Source organism: Malaclemys terrapin, chromosome 13 (genome assembly GCF_027887155.1).
Source record: "Malaclemys terrapin pileata isolate rMalTer1 chromosome 13, rMalTer1.hap1, whole genome shotgun sequence".
NCBI classification, from domain to species: Eukaryota; Metazoa; Chordata; order Testudines; family Emydidae; genus Malaclemys; species Malaclemys terrapin.
The window spans coordinates 33,138,403-33,153,327 of NC_071517.1; the positions used below are offsets into that span (position 1 = coordinate 33,138,403).

Here is a 14,925-nt window from a genome sequence, read left to right on the forward strand (position 1 = left end):
ATTTTTATATCTGTAAAAAAGCCATTTTTGATCTAAATAAATGTTTGGACAATAAAAATACTAAGTCCTGGTGCAGCATATGTTGGGACGTAAGCCTGGGAAATCTGCCACCTCTGAAATTGTGCTTATTGCCAGCATAGCCCTCTGCAGACCAGCCACCTTCTCTGTGCTCACACAGGCCGGATGCAAACAACCAGGCCCCAGCAGTGACCTCTGGACACTTCACCAGGAACAGCCTCATAGCTCTTATCTGGGCTAAGCCCGGCTGGGACCAGCTCTGGCAAAGCACCTGCTCCAGGCTCACTGGGCCTTTGGAAGTGGGGAGGTTGGGCAACCAAAGAGAAGTAGATGCACGTGCTAGGTCCACTGGGATTGTCCATACCCAGCAGGGGTTTTGCCAGGCACACATAGAACTGAGGCCAATTCTGCAGTTGGGTCTGTCAAACAGTCCCTGAAGAGGGACTCTTCCTGCAGCCCTTCAGGGCAGCAGCTGCTCTTCTGCCACCAACTGCACAGAGAAGTTCAAAGGGAGGGGACCTGTTACAAAGAGTGTCCCCGAAACTCACTGCAACAAGTGCCCGTCCCGAGAGGGCTAGTTCTCAGGATACTGTGTCTAGTCAGCCCCAGGTGCCTTACAAAGCTACTGCCTACCAACGGGCAGAGCTCCTGTGGTGCCTAACACGGCAGTGCTGGTTCAGTCACTAGGAGCATGTCAGGGCTTGGCCAGAGGTAAGGGAGCTGGGCAACAGTGAGACCGGTAGGGCTCCAACACAATGGGAAGGAGTTAGGCACCCAAATCACTTTGAAATGGGAGTTGGACAGTTATATTCTCAGAGGTGTCTATGGAAGTTCAGCCTGGAGAGCAATGGGGATTCTGTCACGGTAGGTTCAATCTATGCGTTTCCATTGGAAACAGACCACACATCAACACAAATGCACTGGATGGAAGGGAAACCCTTGCTAATACATTGAAAGACACTGCTGTTGTACATGCTGTCATAGCCACTAATATTGCAATCATGATGTTGTGTGATTTGGTTGCTAGTTGCTAGAATTTGGAGCAGCGCACACCCAGCAGTAGGTCAGAAGTGAGGAGAGATGCAATTATGCTGTCTAGGGCTACTAGAGGGCAGAGGAATGGGACAGGTGTAGTGGTGCTGCCCAATGGACAGCAGCCAAAGTGGAAGGGCAAGAAAGGAGATGTTATGTTGCCAAATGACCAACCGAGGGAAGTGGAAAGGGAGGTGCAGCTGTATCATGGTGTATAAGTGGTGAGTAAAGAGGACTGAAGAGAAAAGGACCTTGATTCCATCTAATGAACTGTGGATAGTAGCAGATGTTGAGTAGTGAGAAATGGGCTATTATACTAAATAATGGGCACCAGGTGACATGAGAGCTAAGAATGGGAAAGCAAAAAGAAGAATGCACTACAGGAGAGCAGAGTAACAGGCTGTCATGCTGGGAAATGGACACTAAATGGCAGCAGAGTAGAGAAAGTGAGGGAGGGGGAAGGTCAGAAATACTGACTCGTGACCAATAGATTTCAGTGGCCAATACAATAATGAGAAATTTCAGAGTAGCAGCCGTGTTAGTCTGTATCCGCAAAAAGAAGAACAGGAGTACTTGTGGCACCTTAGGGACTAACAAATTTATTAGAGCATGCTCGGGGGTCGCATAACTAGTTAGCATGCCAGAGTCTCGTTCGTTATCGGAATTAACCAAACAAATCGCTCCACCAACTAAGAACGGCCATGCACCACCACCCACAGAATCGAGAAAGAGCTATCAGTCTGTCAATCCTTTCCGTGTCCGGGCCGGGTGAGGTTTCCCGTTCTTAGTTGGTGGAGCGATTTGTCTGGTTAATTCCGATAACGAACGAGACTCTGGCATGCTAACTAGTTATGCGACCCCCGAGCATGCTCTAATAAATTTGTTAGTCTCTAAGGTGCCACAAGTACTCCTGTTCTTCTTTTTAATAATGAGAAAGTGGGTGGCAGCATGTTGTAAGGGTGAGATATGGGCAGCTATTTTCAAAAATGCCCATTAGACGATGGCATATCTTGAATACTAATTAAGGGTGGTGCAAGTCCATGAGAACCTCAGAGTTATGAGCGCCCTCGGGAACAGAGGTTGTTCGTAACTCTGAAATGTTCATAACTGAACAAAACGTTATGTTGGTTCATTCAAAAGTTTACAACTGAACATTGACTTAATGCAGCTTTGAAACTTTACTATGCAGAAGAAAAATGCTGCTTTTAACCATCTTAATTTAAATGAAACAAGCACAGAAACAGTTTCCTTACCTTGTCAAATCTTTTTTTTAAATGTTCCCTTTATTTTTTTTTACTAGTTTATGTTTAACACAGTACTGTACTGTATTGGATTTAAAAAAAATACTATTTTTTTTGGTCTTTACTGCTGCTTGATTACATAGTTCCGGTTCCAAGTGAGGTGTGTGGTTGACTGGTCAGTTCGTAACTCTGAGGTTCTACTGTACATTATAACAGCCCATCACCTTGGACAGGCATCTTCCAAAAATGTAAGCTGGTGTTTGTTCATGATCTAAAATATTTTCCACAAAGGATCGTTAAACTAAAAAATGATGTACAATGGGACTTGTATAATTGCAAGTCACATGGGACATTGTTAGCTACAAAGCTCTGGAGACACAAAATGAACCAAGTGGGAGAAAGGTTAAAGTGGGACCATATTAGAAAGCATGAAGGCAGAATACAAATATGAGGGAGCATTTACACTTTGTAAATCAAGGGAGAAGCCCCTTTTCCAAACGAAGATCAAATCTACCGGTTCATCCCTTCAGGTCACTGCAGGTCTCTTTACTGAGAAAATCCAGTTTCTGCAGAAAGAGGAGAGACAAGAACCTCTGATGAGGATCCTGAGTTCTAGCACCCAAGCCCTGAGAAACAAGAGCCCATCACTTCAAGCTTGAGCTGTCCTGTGGTTTCAGGTGAGCACTGTCTTCCTGATTGCATTTCTATACCACCTTCCAAACAGGGGCATGAATGTGCTTTGTGAATATTAGAAGGACAAGGCAGGTGAGGTGGTATCTTTTATTGGACCAATTCCTGCTGGTGAACAAGAGAAGCTTTCGAGCTGCACATAGCTCTTCTTCAGGTGAATATTAACAGTTTTAGCCTCACCTTCCCACAGCAGTGCCAGTTACTGTTCATAGCACCTTTTCACAGAGATGGAGCGTGAGATCCATATCTTGTGACAGGTCCTCAGTTGGAGATCTGCCCCACTGACAAAAATGGAGCTGCCTTGATTTACACCAGCTGGGGATCTGGTTCATGTGTGCCCCAATGGGGTGGCGAGTGGTGACAGAGCTTTATTACTCTAAATCACGCATGCCAGAATGTTTCTAGACTCCAAGTTCAGGGACAGCATCTTCCCCCACCCTGAATTCCTTTCTTGTTCCTGTATTATTATCCCACAATCATTATGGCATGGGGAGGGTCACTCCCCAGTTAGGGTTGCATATCAACCTACTTTTGTACCTTCCTAAGATCCACCCTACAAAGAGCTGTTTTTTATTACTGCTACATAGTGAACGTCAGGAAACAGAAAAGGCATTGCCAGTCACTTACCATGTCACCATCACCACCAGAGAAACTAAGGGAGAATTTACTCCACTTGATAATTTATGGCATAAACTGATGTCTTGTGAGGGGATGCAAATTGTTCTTTTTCCTACAGGGCACTGAAATGCTGAATATACCAGGATATATTTGTAGAATAAAGAGATATAAATCTAACAGAAGGTCATTGCCTAAGGACTCTAAACTGCATTGAAAAATCTCAGTCCAATTTTAGTTGTTTGATTTTGATTCCTAAGACATGGCATGATTCTAGTCATTTCCAGAAATGAAATACAGCATTTAAGCAACATTGTTAAGCTCTAAGATGTCACTAGAGGGAATATCATAGTAGATAAAGAAATATTCTGATCCGCTATATCAGTACTCGGCTACCAGAGATATGGGCTGTTTCAGAAGTGATTGCTCTGATTATGGCAGATGATGGTTTACATGAATACAAATGTTCTCTTCTCAAATTGAGAATTCTGGCATTTTGCTCTGACCTCTACATTTAGGTTTAAAATTTCAGCCTGCAATCTGGAAAGGAAGGGGAGTTTCTCAATACTTATGGAATTAATTAATGCAACTTGATTAACCTTTAACTCTATGTTCTTCCAATTCAATTGCACAGCATTGTTTTATTCCTGGACTCAAACAATGGCAGACAGAGACTGGGGAAACCAAACAGCCATCAAAGAATTCATCATTCTGGGATTCGGGGATCTCCCTGACCTGCAAATTCTTCTCTTCCTGATGTTCCAAGTCATCTACATGGCAACCGTGGCTGGGAACACCCTCATTGTGATGCTCATTGTGGTTAACCAGCACCTTCACACCCCCATGTACTTCTTCCTGGGCAACTTGTCCTGCCTGGAGACCTGCTACACCTCAACCATCCTGCCCAGGTTGCTGGCCAGTCTCCTAACTGGGGACAAAACCATCTCAGTCAGTGGCTGCATCATACAACTGTATTTCTGTGGTTCTCTGGCATGTACAGAATGCTATCTCCTAGCAGCAATGTCTTATGATCGGTATTTAGCGATATGTAAACCGCTGCACTATTCAACTCTTATGAATATCAGGTTTTGCCTCCAATTGACTGCTGGGTCATGGTTAAATGGCTGTTTGGCTACTGCTATCTTTGTCATATTCCTATCACAGTTAATATTCTGTGGCCCAAATGAAATTAACCATTTCTATTGTGATTCCATCCCACTGATAGAACTATCCTGCAGTGACACCCACCAGGCCATATTGCTGGCTTTCATATTAGTCTCTGTATTCACCCTGCCTCCATTCCTACTAACCCTGACATCCTACGTGTGTATCATCACCACCATTCTGAGAATCCCTTCCACCACCGGGAGACAAAAAGCCTTTTCCACCTGCTCCTCTCATCTCATTGTGGTGACAATTTTCTATGGATCCATAATGATTGTGTACCTGCTACCGAAACATGATACACTGAGAAACCTGAACAAAGTGCTCTCTCTTTGCTACACGGTCCTGACTCCCCTGGTAAACCCCCTCATCTACAGCCTGAGAAACAGAGAGGTCAAAGAAGCCTTGTGCAAAGCAGTTAGTAAATATGTGGCTTTCACCAAAACACGCAGAGACTCCTAGAGAATAACTTAGCCTGAGGTTTTCAAAGGTTCCCGGGTGTTTTAAGCAGTCAGCCCCCATTAAAATTAAGTTTAAAACTCCCATTGAAAATCTCAGCACTAATGTGAAAAAGAAATGGAGATGATCTGCATGGAGTTACTGAGACAGTCTTTGTGGTCTCCTGCTGTGTCCATGTAACACAATTTCCAGGAAAGTGAGGATGTTGACAGCTGTGTCACTCTCTCATGTTCAGCACTGATACACACAGTATAATGGTATTTTTCTCCAGGGTGTTGACTAAATGTTCACCCTCTGTGAGGAGTGTGTACAGCCTCTGAAACTGCACAGAGCTGACATTGTGTAAGGCACAAAATCCACTAACGATGAAAGCAAATCCCTGGGTATATCCCCTGTTCATTGTTTCTCTATGTAAGATAATAAAGTCTTGTAATCCAATTCAGACAGTCTAATACAAACAAAACACAATGGGTGACATCATCATATTTGTTGCTACAAATCGTTTCTTATGGCCCTAAGGATACAACACAGAATCCAGCCAGAGCTCAGGTCACTGTTGTCCATCTAAGTGGAAGGACCAGGGAGGAAGGTGGCCATAACCATGGTATCATCATACAGTTTTTAACTGGGCACCAGGTGGAGCGGAGACCAATTTTTAACCAATTTTTTATATCCATAAAAAGCAATTTTTGATCAAAATAAATGTTTGGACAATAAAAATAGTAGCTCCCGTGCGGCATAGGTGGGGATGTAAGCCTGGAAAATTTGCCGCCCCTGAAATTGTGCTCCTTGCCATCATAGCACTCTGCAAACTGCTGTCAGTCGGCGTGCTTGCCTGCTCTCTCCATATGCTGTTCCAGCCCTGCCCAGACAGTTGGTTCAGCAGACCTCGATAGTACTACCCAGAAAGAAAGACCACAGGCATAGTTTGGTGACAAAGGCACTCAGCCAGATTTATTGCCCTCAAGGCACAGTTCTAGCATCCTGGTTCTGTGGTTACAGATACACTAATACACGCGTACCCAGTGCCAAGGAGCAGCTCAGTCAGCAGCAGGAATTTCTGCTGTCCCCTGGGCCACACAAAGGGTTAAATTGAGGTACCCCGACATTTATAGACTGAGACAAACAACTTACGTCCCACCTCACGTGTCTCATGACATCTGCTTGTTACCTCCCCTTGTACTTTGCTCCAGGTGTCTCAGGCAAAACATCCCCTTTCATGACTTCTGTCAAACCCTCTTATCTGGTGTTAGGTCAGGATGTGCCTGGGCTAATCTTCTGGAGTGAGTTCACACACATACCCAGTGTCTGTTGCTTCTTAGGAGTGTCTGTGTGTTAGCAATGCTAGTAATACCTTTGCCTAGGTCATGTATCGGACAGTGAAGTTGTAAGCATCTGCTGTAATACATGGCCTGACTTTGGTTCACGGCATGGCCGGTGATGACACAAAAAGCTCCCACTCTGAATTCCCTACTGAGCATGCTCACCAGAACTCAGCAGGTGCAGTAACATCCGCTGTTGCGGCTGCCCTCACTCTGCCCTTACTTGGAGTCAGACTTTGCTGTCTGGTCTTTGGAGGTATTAAAAAGGGGCAAAGGGGGCAAATCACAGCAGGGGGCTACGGGGGAGTCAGGGTCTGAGCAGGGGGCAGAAATGTACTGGCTGGTGGGATCAAGCTATTGTAGGTAGCAGCAGAGGAGGAGCCGGAGGGGAAAAATCGGGATGGGGGGTGGGAGCCTGGGTTAAGCCCATGGGGGAGATGCTGCCAGACCCTGTGCAGCGACAAAACCCCCATCCAGGGAGGGAGAGAGGGGCTAACAGTTGACCCCCTGCTGTTCTTGCAAATATAGGGGTGTGCAGGGGACAGAGGCTTTTTTAGTTCTCCTCACAGGACACTGTGTGTCAGTGCTGGAGAAGAGGGCAGATTCCTGGGGCTGTGTTCTTAAAGGCGCAGGCATCCCAATTCCTAGACTGTCAATGCTTAGACACCGCAGCTTCTCTCTGTCTTATATAAATGCTGAAGTGCTACTTTACTGTTACAGCTAGGTGACTCCATGCTGTGAAATATTGTCCAGACACTCCCTCCCTCAAACTCTGCCTCACACATTTTGAGTCTTCTATCAATTTCTATGTCTATACGAAGTCATTGCAGTTCCTTTCTCTTATATTATGTGCTGAGGTGCTAAACTCCCTCCCAGAGCCCACATGTCTGCACCCTGTCCTGCACCCTAATCCCCTGCCCCAGGTCAGAGCCTGCACCCCTCACCCAAACTCACTCCCAGAGCCTGCACCTCAAACCCCCTCCCACAGCAAAACTCCCTTGGACCTCTTCTGGATGTCACCAAAAAATATACAAACCTGCTGCCCCTGGTGCTACTTTACTGCTACAGGAGACGATGCAGTGAAATATTTTACCTACAGTCCCTCAAACTCTGTGTCACACATTTTGAGTATTTAAAAGAGTCTTACCATTATATGTCTACCTGAAGTCTCATAACAGTTCACAAATTTGTCTTATCTGCTGCTGTGATTCCCTGCTCTCTTCCTTGTAATCCATTTTAATGATAGTTTTGCTCCTTTAAAAATGTTATTTCTATTATGCTTATTACTCTGAACACATCGTCATTTATCTGTATTATCATTGTGCAATGCATGTCATTGTGCTGTTTATTTTTTATATGAATAGCTAATGCTCATCAAAAAAAATGTTAAGTAAGTAGTTGTAATTAGTTTTAGCAATTCCATCTGTGCTTCTATTATAGCACTTGCTATGGTTTTTGTACTTTGATTTGTAATTGGGAGTTTTTATTTCTACCTTTTTTTCTTTTTATAGCACAAGTTTATTTTGTTGGGTCGTGTGACTTCCAGTATGACTGATTTCCTGTCCTGTTTTCAGCAATTCCTTTGCATTTGATCCACCAATGAGGATTGCCTTTTGCTGCATTTATCTTGCCTGTGGATCCAGCCCTTAGTGTTCCATGTTCACACCTCATTGCCTGTGTGTAGAAGTTGATTCACCAATACACCTCTCCCCCGATATAACGCTGTCCTCGGGAGCCAAAAAATCTTACCGCATAATAGGTGAAACCGTGTTATATCGAACTTGCTTTGATCCACTGGAGTGCACAGCCCTGCCCCCCAGGAGCACTGCTTTACCGCGTTATATCTGAATTCATGTTATATCGGGTCATGTTATATCAGGGGAGAGGTGTATTCAGTAAGTGTATTCTATTGTGTCATCTTACATCCTTCTCAAGGGCAAAAATGAAGATTTGGACTGATGATCAGTGTCTGCAGAACTTTTGGATGTGCAAGTCCACATTTCTGCATCTGTGTACAAAACTCACCAAAATAAAAGCTGCACTGACAATGGAGAAGCAAATATAGATTGCACTATGGGGACCTGCAACACCAGATTCTTATTGGTCAATCAGAGGTCTCTCTACTAAACCAAGGTGGAATGGATTTCTTTAATGCAAGTAGTCAGAACATATTGTTAAAGATCATTTAATGTTCAATGCACTTTTGACACCTCTGCAGTCACAGAACAACAAAGTAGTGTTACTGGGTTTCAGACTGTTGTCTCTTACAACTTTCTTACGTTTCCATAGCAATATTTCTGAGTAAGGCTAACATTTCACAGAATCATAAAAGTTTAGGTTTGGAAGAGACATCAGGAGGTCATCTAGTCCAGCCCCCTGCTCAAAGCAGGACCAACATCAACTAAATCATCCCAGCCAGGGCTTTGTCAAGTTGGGCCTTAAAAACCTCTAAGGGTGGAGATTCCACCACCTCCCTAGGCAACCCATTCCTGGGCTTCAGCACCCTCCTAGTGAAATAGTGTTTCCTAATATTCAGCCATTGCTCCATGTTCTGTCATCTGCCACCACTGAGAACAGCAGAGCTCCATCCTCTTTCGAACCCCCCTTCAGGTAGTTGAAGGCTGCTATCAAATCCCCCCTCACTCTTCTCTTCTGCAAACTAAATAAGCCCAGTTCCCTCAGCCTCTCCTCAGAAGTTATGTGCCCCAGCTCCCTAATTATTTTCATTGCCTTTTGCTGAACTAACTCTCTCCAATTTGTCCACATCCTTTCTGTAATGAGGAGCCTAAACTGGATGCAATACTCCAGATGTGGCCTCACCAGTGCCAAATAGAGGGGAATAATCACTTTCCTCGATCTGCTGCCAATGCTCCTACTAAAGCAGCCCACTATGCTGTTAGCCTTCTTGACAACAAGGGCACACTGTTGATTCATATCCAGCTTTTCGTCCACTGTAACCCCCAGGTCCTTCTCTGCATAACTGCCACTTAGCCAGTCGGTCCCCAGCCTGTAGTGGTACATGGGATCCTTTCTTCCTAAGTGGAGGACTCTGCACTTGTCCTTGTTGGACCTCATCAGATTTCTTTTGGCCCAATCCTCCAATTTGTCTAGGTCACTGTGGACCCTATCCCTACTCTCCAGCATATCTACCTCTTCTCTTAGCTTAGTGTCATCTGCAAACTTGCTGAGGGTGCAATCCCTCCCATTATCCAGATCATTAATTTTGTCACAAATATTTATAATAAAAGTCAGGGACAAGTCCCAGGCAATAATGAAGAATTAATGGAAGCCCGTGACCTGTCCCTGACTTTTACTATAAATACCGTGACAAAGTGGAGGCACTATGCACCTATTGAGCTCTCTCTGGGGCCCCCACCACTGCTGGGGGCTTGGAGGTCCAGGGTCTCCCTCCACCTATGTCTGTCAGGTCCCCCCTGCCACTCTGCCCCCACCCCCATCCCACAGTGTCAAGGAGCTCTGCAGTCTGACTCACGAAGGCCCCCTCCCCCAGCCTCTGCTTGAACCAAATCTGATCAGAAGAAAAACTTACAAAAAGCAATGAAAAGGCCATGGGAGCCACACCTAAGCCCCTCCAGACAAGGATGATATGATTAAGGAAACTCCCTAGCCTCATTTGCTTCAAAGATGGGAAAGGGAGGCATCTCCATTAGCATACAGAATGGAGAACAGAGATTCCAAGGCATGAACCATACTGAACTCTGGGATCAGGAAAGCAGGGAAGCATTGCATGATGGGAAATCTCTGCTCCAGAGGGTAATTAACCCATGCCTGCACACACCCAGCTCAGTAATTATCAGACCAATTCTAGTAATAAATCTTCTATTGATATCCAAAATACTGAAACAACCTAATTGCATTAGGAGTTCCCTTGAAGGAACACTGCCGATAGCCAGGAATGATCAGTTTTTATTGTGTAGCCTGGACCAAAACAACTTTCCTATACTCCCTTAAATCATCAGTTTAAACATAAACAAATCTAGTGTTCATTGTTATTTCCCTACAAAAAACCCCTTACCTCTGCCCAAGTAAATGCTCTGATGTCTGGATCCAAACTCTGCATTAATTCCATTGGAACTTCATCTTTCTGACTGATTGTGCTGTGGGCTCTCTACCGGTCTCCAGCACTCCAGACCCCCCACGACTAACACCACCTGCAACCCTGAGATTCAAGCTTCACAGAGTGGTGAGATTTCTCTCTCTCTCTTTCTCTCTGTATAGCAACCTGAGCATAGACATGTGCAGCACATTTCATTAGGGTGTGCACCCAGGGATTTTTTTTTAAGGCGAACATTTATTGAATACTCAATCATAAAGGATATTATTTTTATTCATGAAACAAACTAAAAAAACCAAAACTTAACTAAACTTAGTTTTTTTTTAAATTAACAACTAAACTTTACTTAAAAATGCAAACTTAAAAAATGAGACACAAAATACCAAATTTTTGCTGTAGTGATAACCAGGTGTATACAAAGATACAGTCAATTTTCATGATCTTTATCTTTAACCAGATAATGAGCTAACCCAAATTGACCAAAACAGATTAAGGGTTCTTTATCTTCCTGTCCTAGAGAATGAGGCGTCACTCACCAGGTGTTATGGATTTAAATTCTTCAATCCATCATTGTAATTAACTGATGAAGCCAATTCTTGTTCAATATGCAAAATCATGAGTGAGTCGAGGCGCTGTTGGGACATTGTACTTCTTAGTTTGTTTTTTACATGTGCTAGTTTCGAAAAGGCTTTCACATGAACAACTTGTAATAGGCCTGCAAAGTATTGAATAGATTTGTAAATGGCCTGGAACATGAAAGACCGATCCGATTCCTTTAGCCAATCAAACCACTCTCTGGTGGTGTTCATAGTGCTACCTTTAGGAACAGATCTGTCATAACCCCGAAGTAATCCGACTTCAGCTTCCAACTCATCCAAAAACACTTTAAATTTGTTGGCAATGATTCTCATATAGTCCTCGCCAATGTCTAAGCTCAGCAGTTTTCCCATTGCAGTCACAATATTTTAAGTCTCCTGTTCAAATCGCTGGTCAATGCCGGTAATCATTGAGTCTAGGAGTGGGTAAAATGAAGTTATTCTCTCCTGCTCCTCTTTTGTATCAAAGTGATGCTGGGACTCAAACGCATCATCAATACGAGTGAACGTTTTTCTCTTCTTAACTGGGGGAATCGATATCATTCTCTACACACATTTTCACACTGTCATTGAAAATAGATTGAAAATATTCTGGGCCACTTCTCATCGCAGCCAAAGAGTTACACAAGCTTTTCACCCCTGTCATTGCAGTAAGTAAGTTGAGATTGGGAGCTTGAAGAGCCTTACTCACTTTTACCACCATCTGGAGAATAGGGTGCATCATGTGAAGGGCAAAGATGAACTTGAATGAATTTAGTTCATGGATAAGGCCCCTGGCTTTTATTTTAGCATCAGCTAGGCGAGTTGTTTTGATAATCTCTTGTAAAGCTTGTAAAATGATGGAGTAGTTTTGTTTTACAGCAGCCACTGCTTCTGCTCTGCATGCCCACCTTGTGTTTGCAAAAAGAACAGGAGTACTTGTGGCACCTTAGAGACTAACAAATTTATTAGAGCATAAGCTTTCGTGGACTACAGCCCACAAACATCTTGTGTTTGACAGTGAGTTCAAAGTCTTCAACTGGGATCCTACTTCTTGTGAAATCTTCTCCATTACTGCATGTCACATAGGACTCCCCTCCATGAAGGCATAAAGAGTCTGAATAACACCAGTTACTTGAAGTGCATGCATCTACTAGGACAAGGTTCAAACAATGTGCATAGCAGTGTACATAGAGTATTTCACTGTTTCTTTCTTTATATTTCATTTGAACTCCCACAGTACATCCAGACATAGTAGATGTGCCATCAAAACAGACAGACATCACTGATGACCAGTCAATTTTAAGAATGCCAAGGACATCATTTAACTGGTCAAAAATAGACTGAGCATCAACTGTTAATAGTCTCTGAACAGACACAAAATGTTCAACTGGACTATGTTTTTCATTGTCAAAATACCGCACCACAACAGACATCTGTTCATGGTGTCCACAGTCATTAGTGTCCTTGGCAATTATTGAGACCATTTTTCCATTTAGTGAAGACACAATCTTTTGTTGCATAACGTTATGCAAGGCCACAATTAAATCATTTTGGATGCAATTACTCAGATAAGTAACGTTTTGAGGAGATTGTTGCACATGCTTTGCCATTACGGGATCATATTTTTGGAGCATATTGACAAGATTTAGAAATAAACCTTTCTCAAAACTGTCAGCTTTTTCATTGTGACCCCTGAATGGTCTCCCACCTTTCGCCAAACACAGAACAATGTAAATTAGTCGCTCCATTACACTTAGATTATGGCACCATTCTTCTTCTTGTTTAGACAAATAAGCCTGCTTGCCCTCATCCAACAATATATCAATAGGTTTCCCTTCATTAAAACTTTACCATGAAGAACAGCTCAACACATGAGATTTTGACAGTTGGTGGTTTTTAAAACATTCATTAGCCCTATGCCAGTTTCTGAATCCATTATCAATAAATGCTGGATCAGTGTGACCTTTGTTTGCTGCATCATTAGAGGAGAAGAAATGGCAGTAAAAGCAAAATGCTGCATCCTTTGAGGGGCTATATTCTAACCACCTATACTTTTCATATCATACTAATGATCTTTAATAATATGTTCTGACTAATCATAATAATCTCCTGGAATGTGTTCACACACATACCCAGTGTCTGTTGCTTCTTAGGAGTGCCTATGTGTTAGCAACGCTAGTAATATCTTTGCCTAGGTCATGTATTGGACAGTGAACTTGTAAGCATCTGCTGTAATACATGGCCTGACTTTGGTTCACGGCGTGGCCGGACTTTGCTGACTATGGTTCAGGCCTCAGGTTTTACACCAGGCCCAGTGCCCCAAGCTCTCTCTCTCGCCTACACAAACCAACCACCTCCATTGCACTCACACAGGCCGGATGCAATCTGCTAGGCCCAGCAGTGACCCCTGGACACGTCACCAGGAACAGCTTTATAGCTCTTATCTTGGCTTCACCTGGCTATGACCAGCTCCAGCAAAGTAATATCTCCAGGCTCCCTGGGTCCTTGGAGGTGGGGAGGTTGGGCAAACAAAGAGGTAGACTCAAAAGCCAGGGGCACAGGGACTGTCCAGATCCAAGGATAGGTTAATGGAGGATAGGTCCATCAATGGCTATTAGCCAGGATGGGCAGGAATAGGGTTCCTAGCCTATGGCACTGTCCACTGTCGGAAGACAGGATACTGGGCTAGATGGACCATTGGTCTGACCCAGAACAGCTGTTCTTATGACCTAGCTGGGGGTTTTGACAGGGTAACTGAGGCTGTTCCTAGAGTCAGGTCTGTCAAACAATCATCAGGAGGCTTTTTTATAGATATAAAAAACTGGTTAAAATTTTGTCTCCACTCCACCTGGTGCCCAGTTAAAAACTCCCTGATGTGACCATGGTTATAGCCACTTCTGTCCCTGGTTCTTCCACTTAAACAGACAACACTGACCCAGTGGACACCAGCCAAAGTGGAAGGGCAAGAAAGGAAACATTATGCTGCCAAATGACCAACAGAAGGAAGTGGAAAGGGAGGTGAAGCTGTATAATGGTGTATAAGTGTTGAGCAGACAGCACTGAAGAGAAGAGGACCTCTATGCTGCGTAATGAATTGTGGATAGTAGCAGATGTTATGGAGTGAGTTATGGGCTGTTAGTTATACTTAGGGTGACCAGACGTCCCGATTTTATCGGGACTGTCCCGATATTTGCTTATTTGTCCCGCGTCCCAACCTACCTTTGGTCGGGACGCAAATGGTCCCAATATTTTGCCTCTGCTCACAGGCAGAGTGGAGCCAGGAGGGGGCTCGCGTCCCCACCCGCCCCGACTCCGCCACTTCCTTCCTCCATTGGATCGCTCCCCAAATCCCCGCCCCAGCTCCGCCTCCAGCCCCCCCCCTCACTGCCACATTGGATCCCTCCCCAAATCCCCGCCCTGGCCCCGCCTCTTCCCCAAGCACGCCTCAGTCCTCCTCCTCCCCCATCCATCCCAGGCTTGTGCTGATCAGCTGTATGGCGGCGGAAGCGCTGGAGGAGGGGGGAGGTAGAGACAGAGTGCAGGTCAGCTGGTGCGGGGGCTGGGCGAGGAGCTCCGGTGGGCCTTATTTTTTTTTGGCTCTGCTCCTCCCCCCCGGCCTCCCGATATTTCACCCTAGTTATACTAAATAATGGCTACCAGGTGACATGAGAGTCAAGAAAGGGTACGAGGCAGCTATAGCAAGAAGAATCCATTAGAGGAGCGGAGACCAA

General features: G+C 44.4%; 1 protein-coding gene across 1 annotated transcript; it reads left to right on the plus strand.

Moving 5' to 3' along the window:
• Positions 1 to 4,205: 4,205 nt before the first annotated feature.
• LOC128848451 (olfactory receptor 6N1-like) lies at positions 4,206 to 5,222 on the plus strand. The gene has a single exon (XM_054048461.1). The coding sequence runs from the start codon at positions 4,206 to 4,208 to the stop codon at positions 5,220 to 5,222; it is 1,017 nt and encodes a 338-aa protein (XP_053904436.1).
• The last annotated feature ends 9,703 nt before the right edge of the window (positions 5,223 to 14,925 follow it).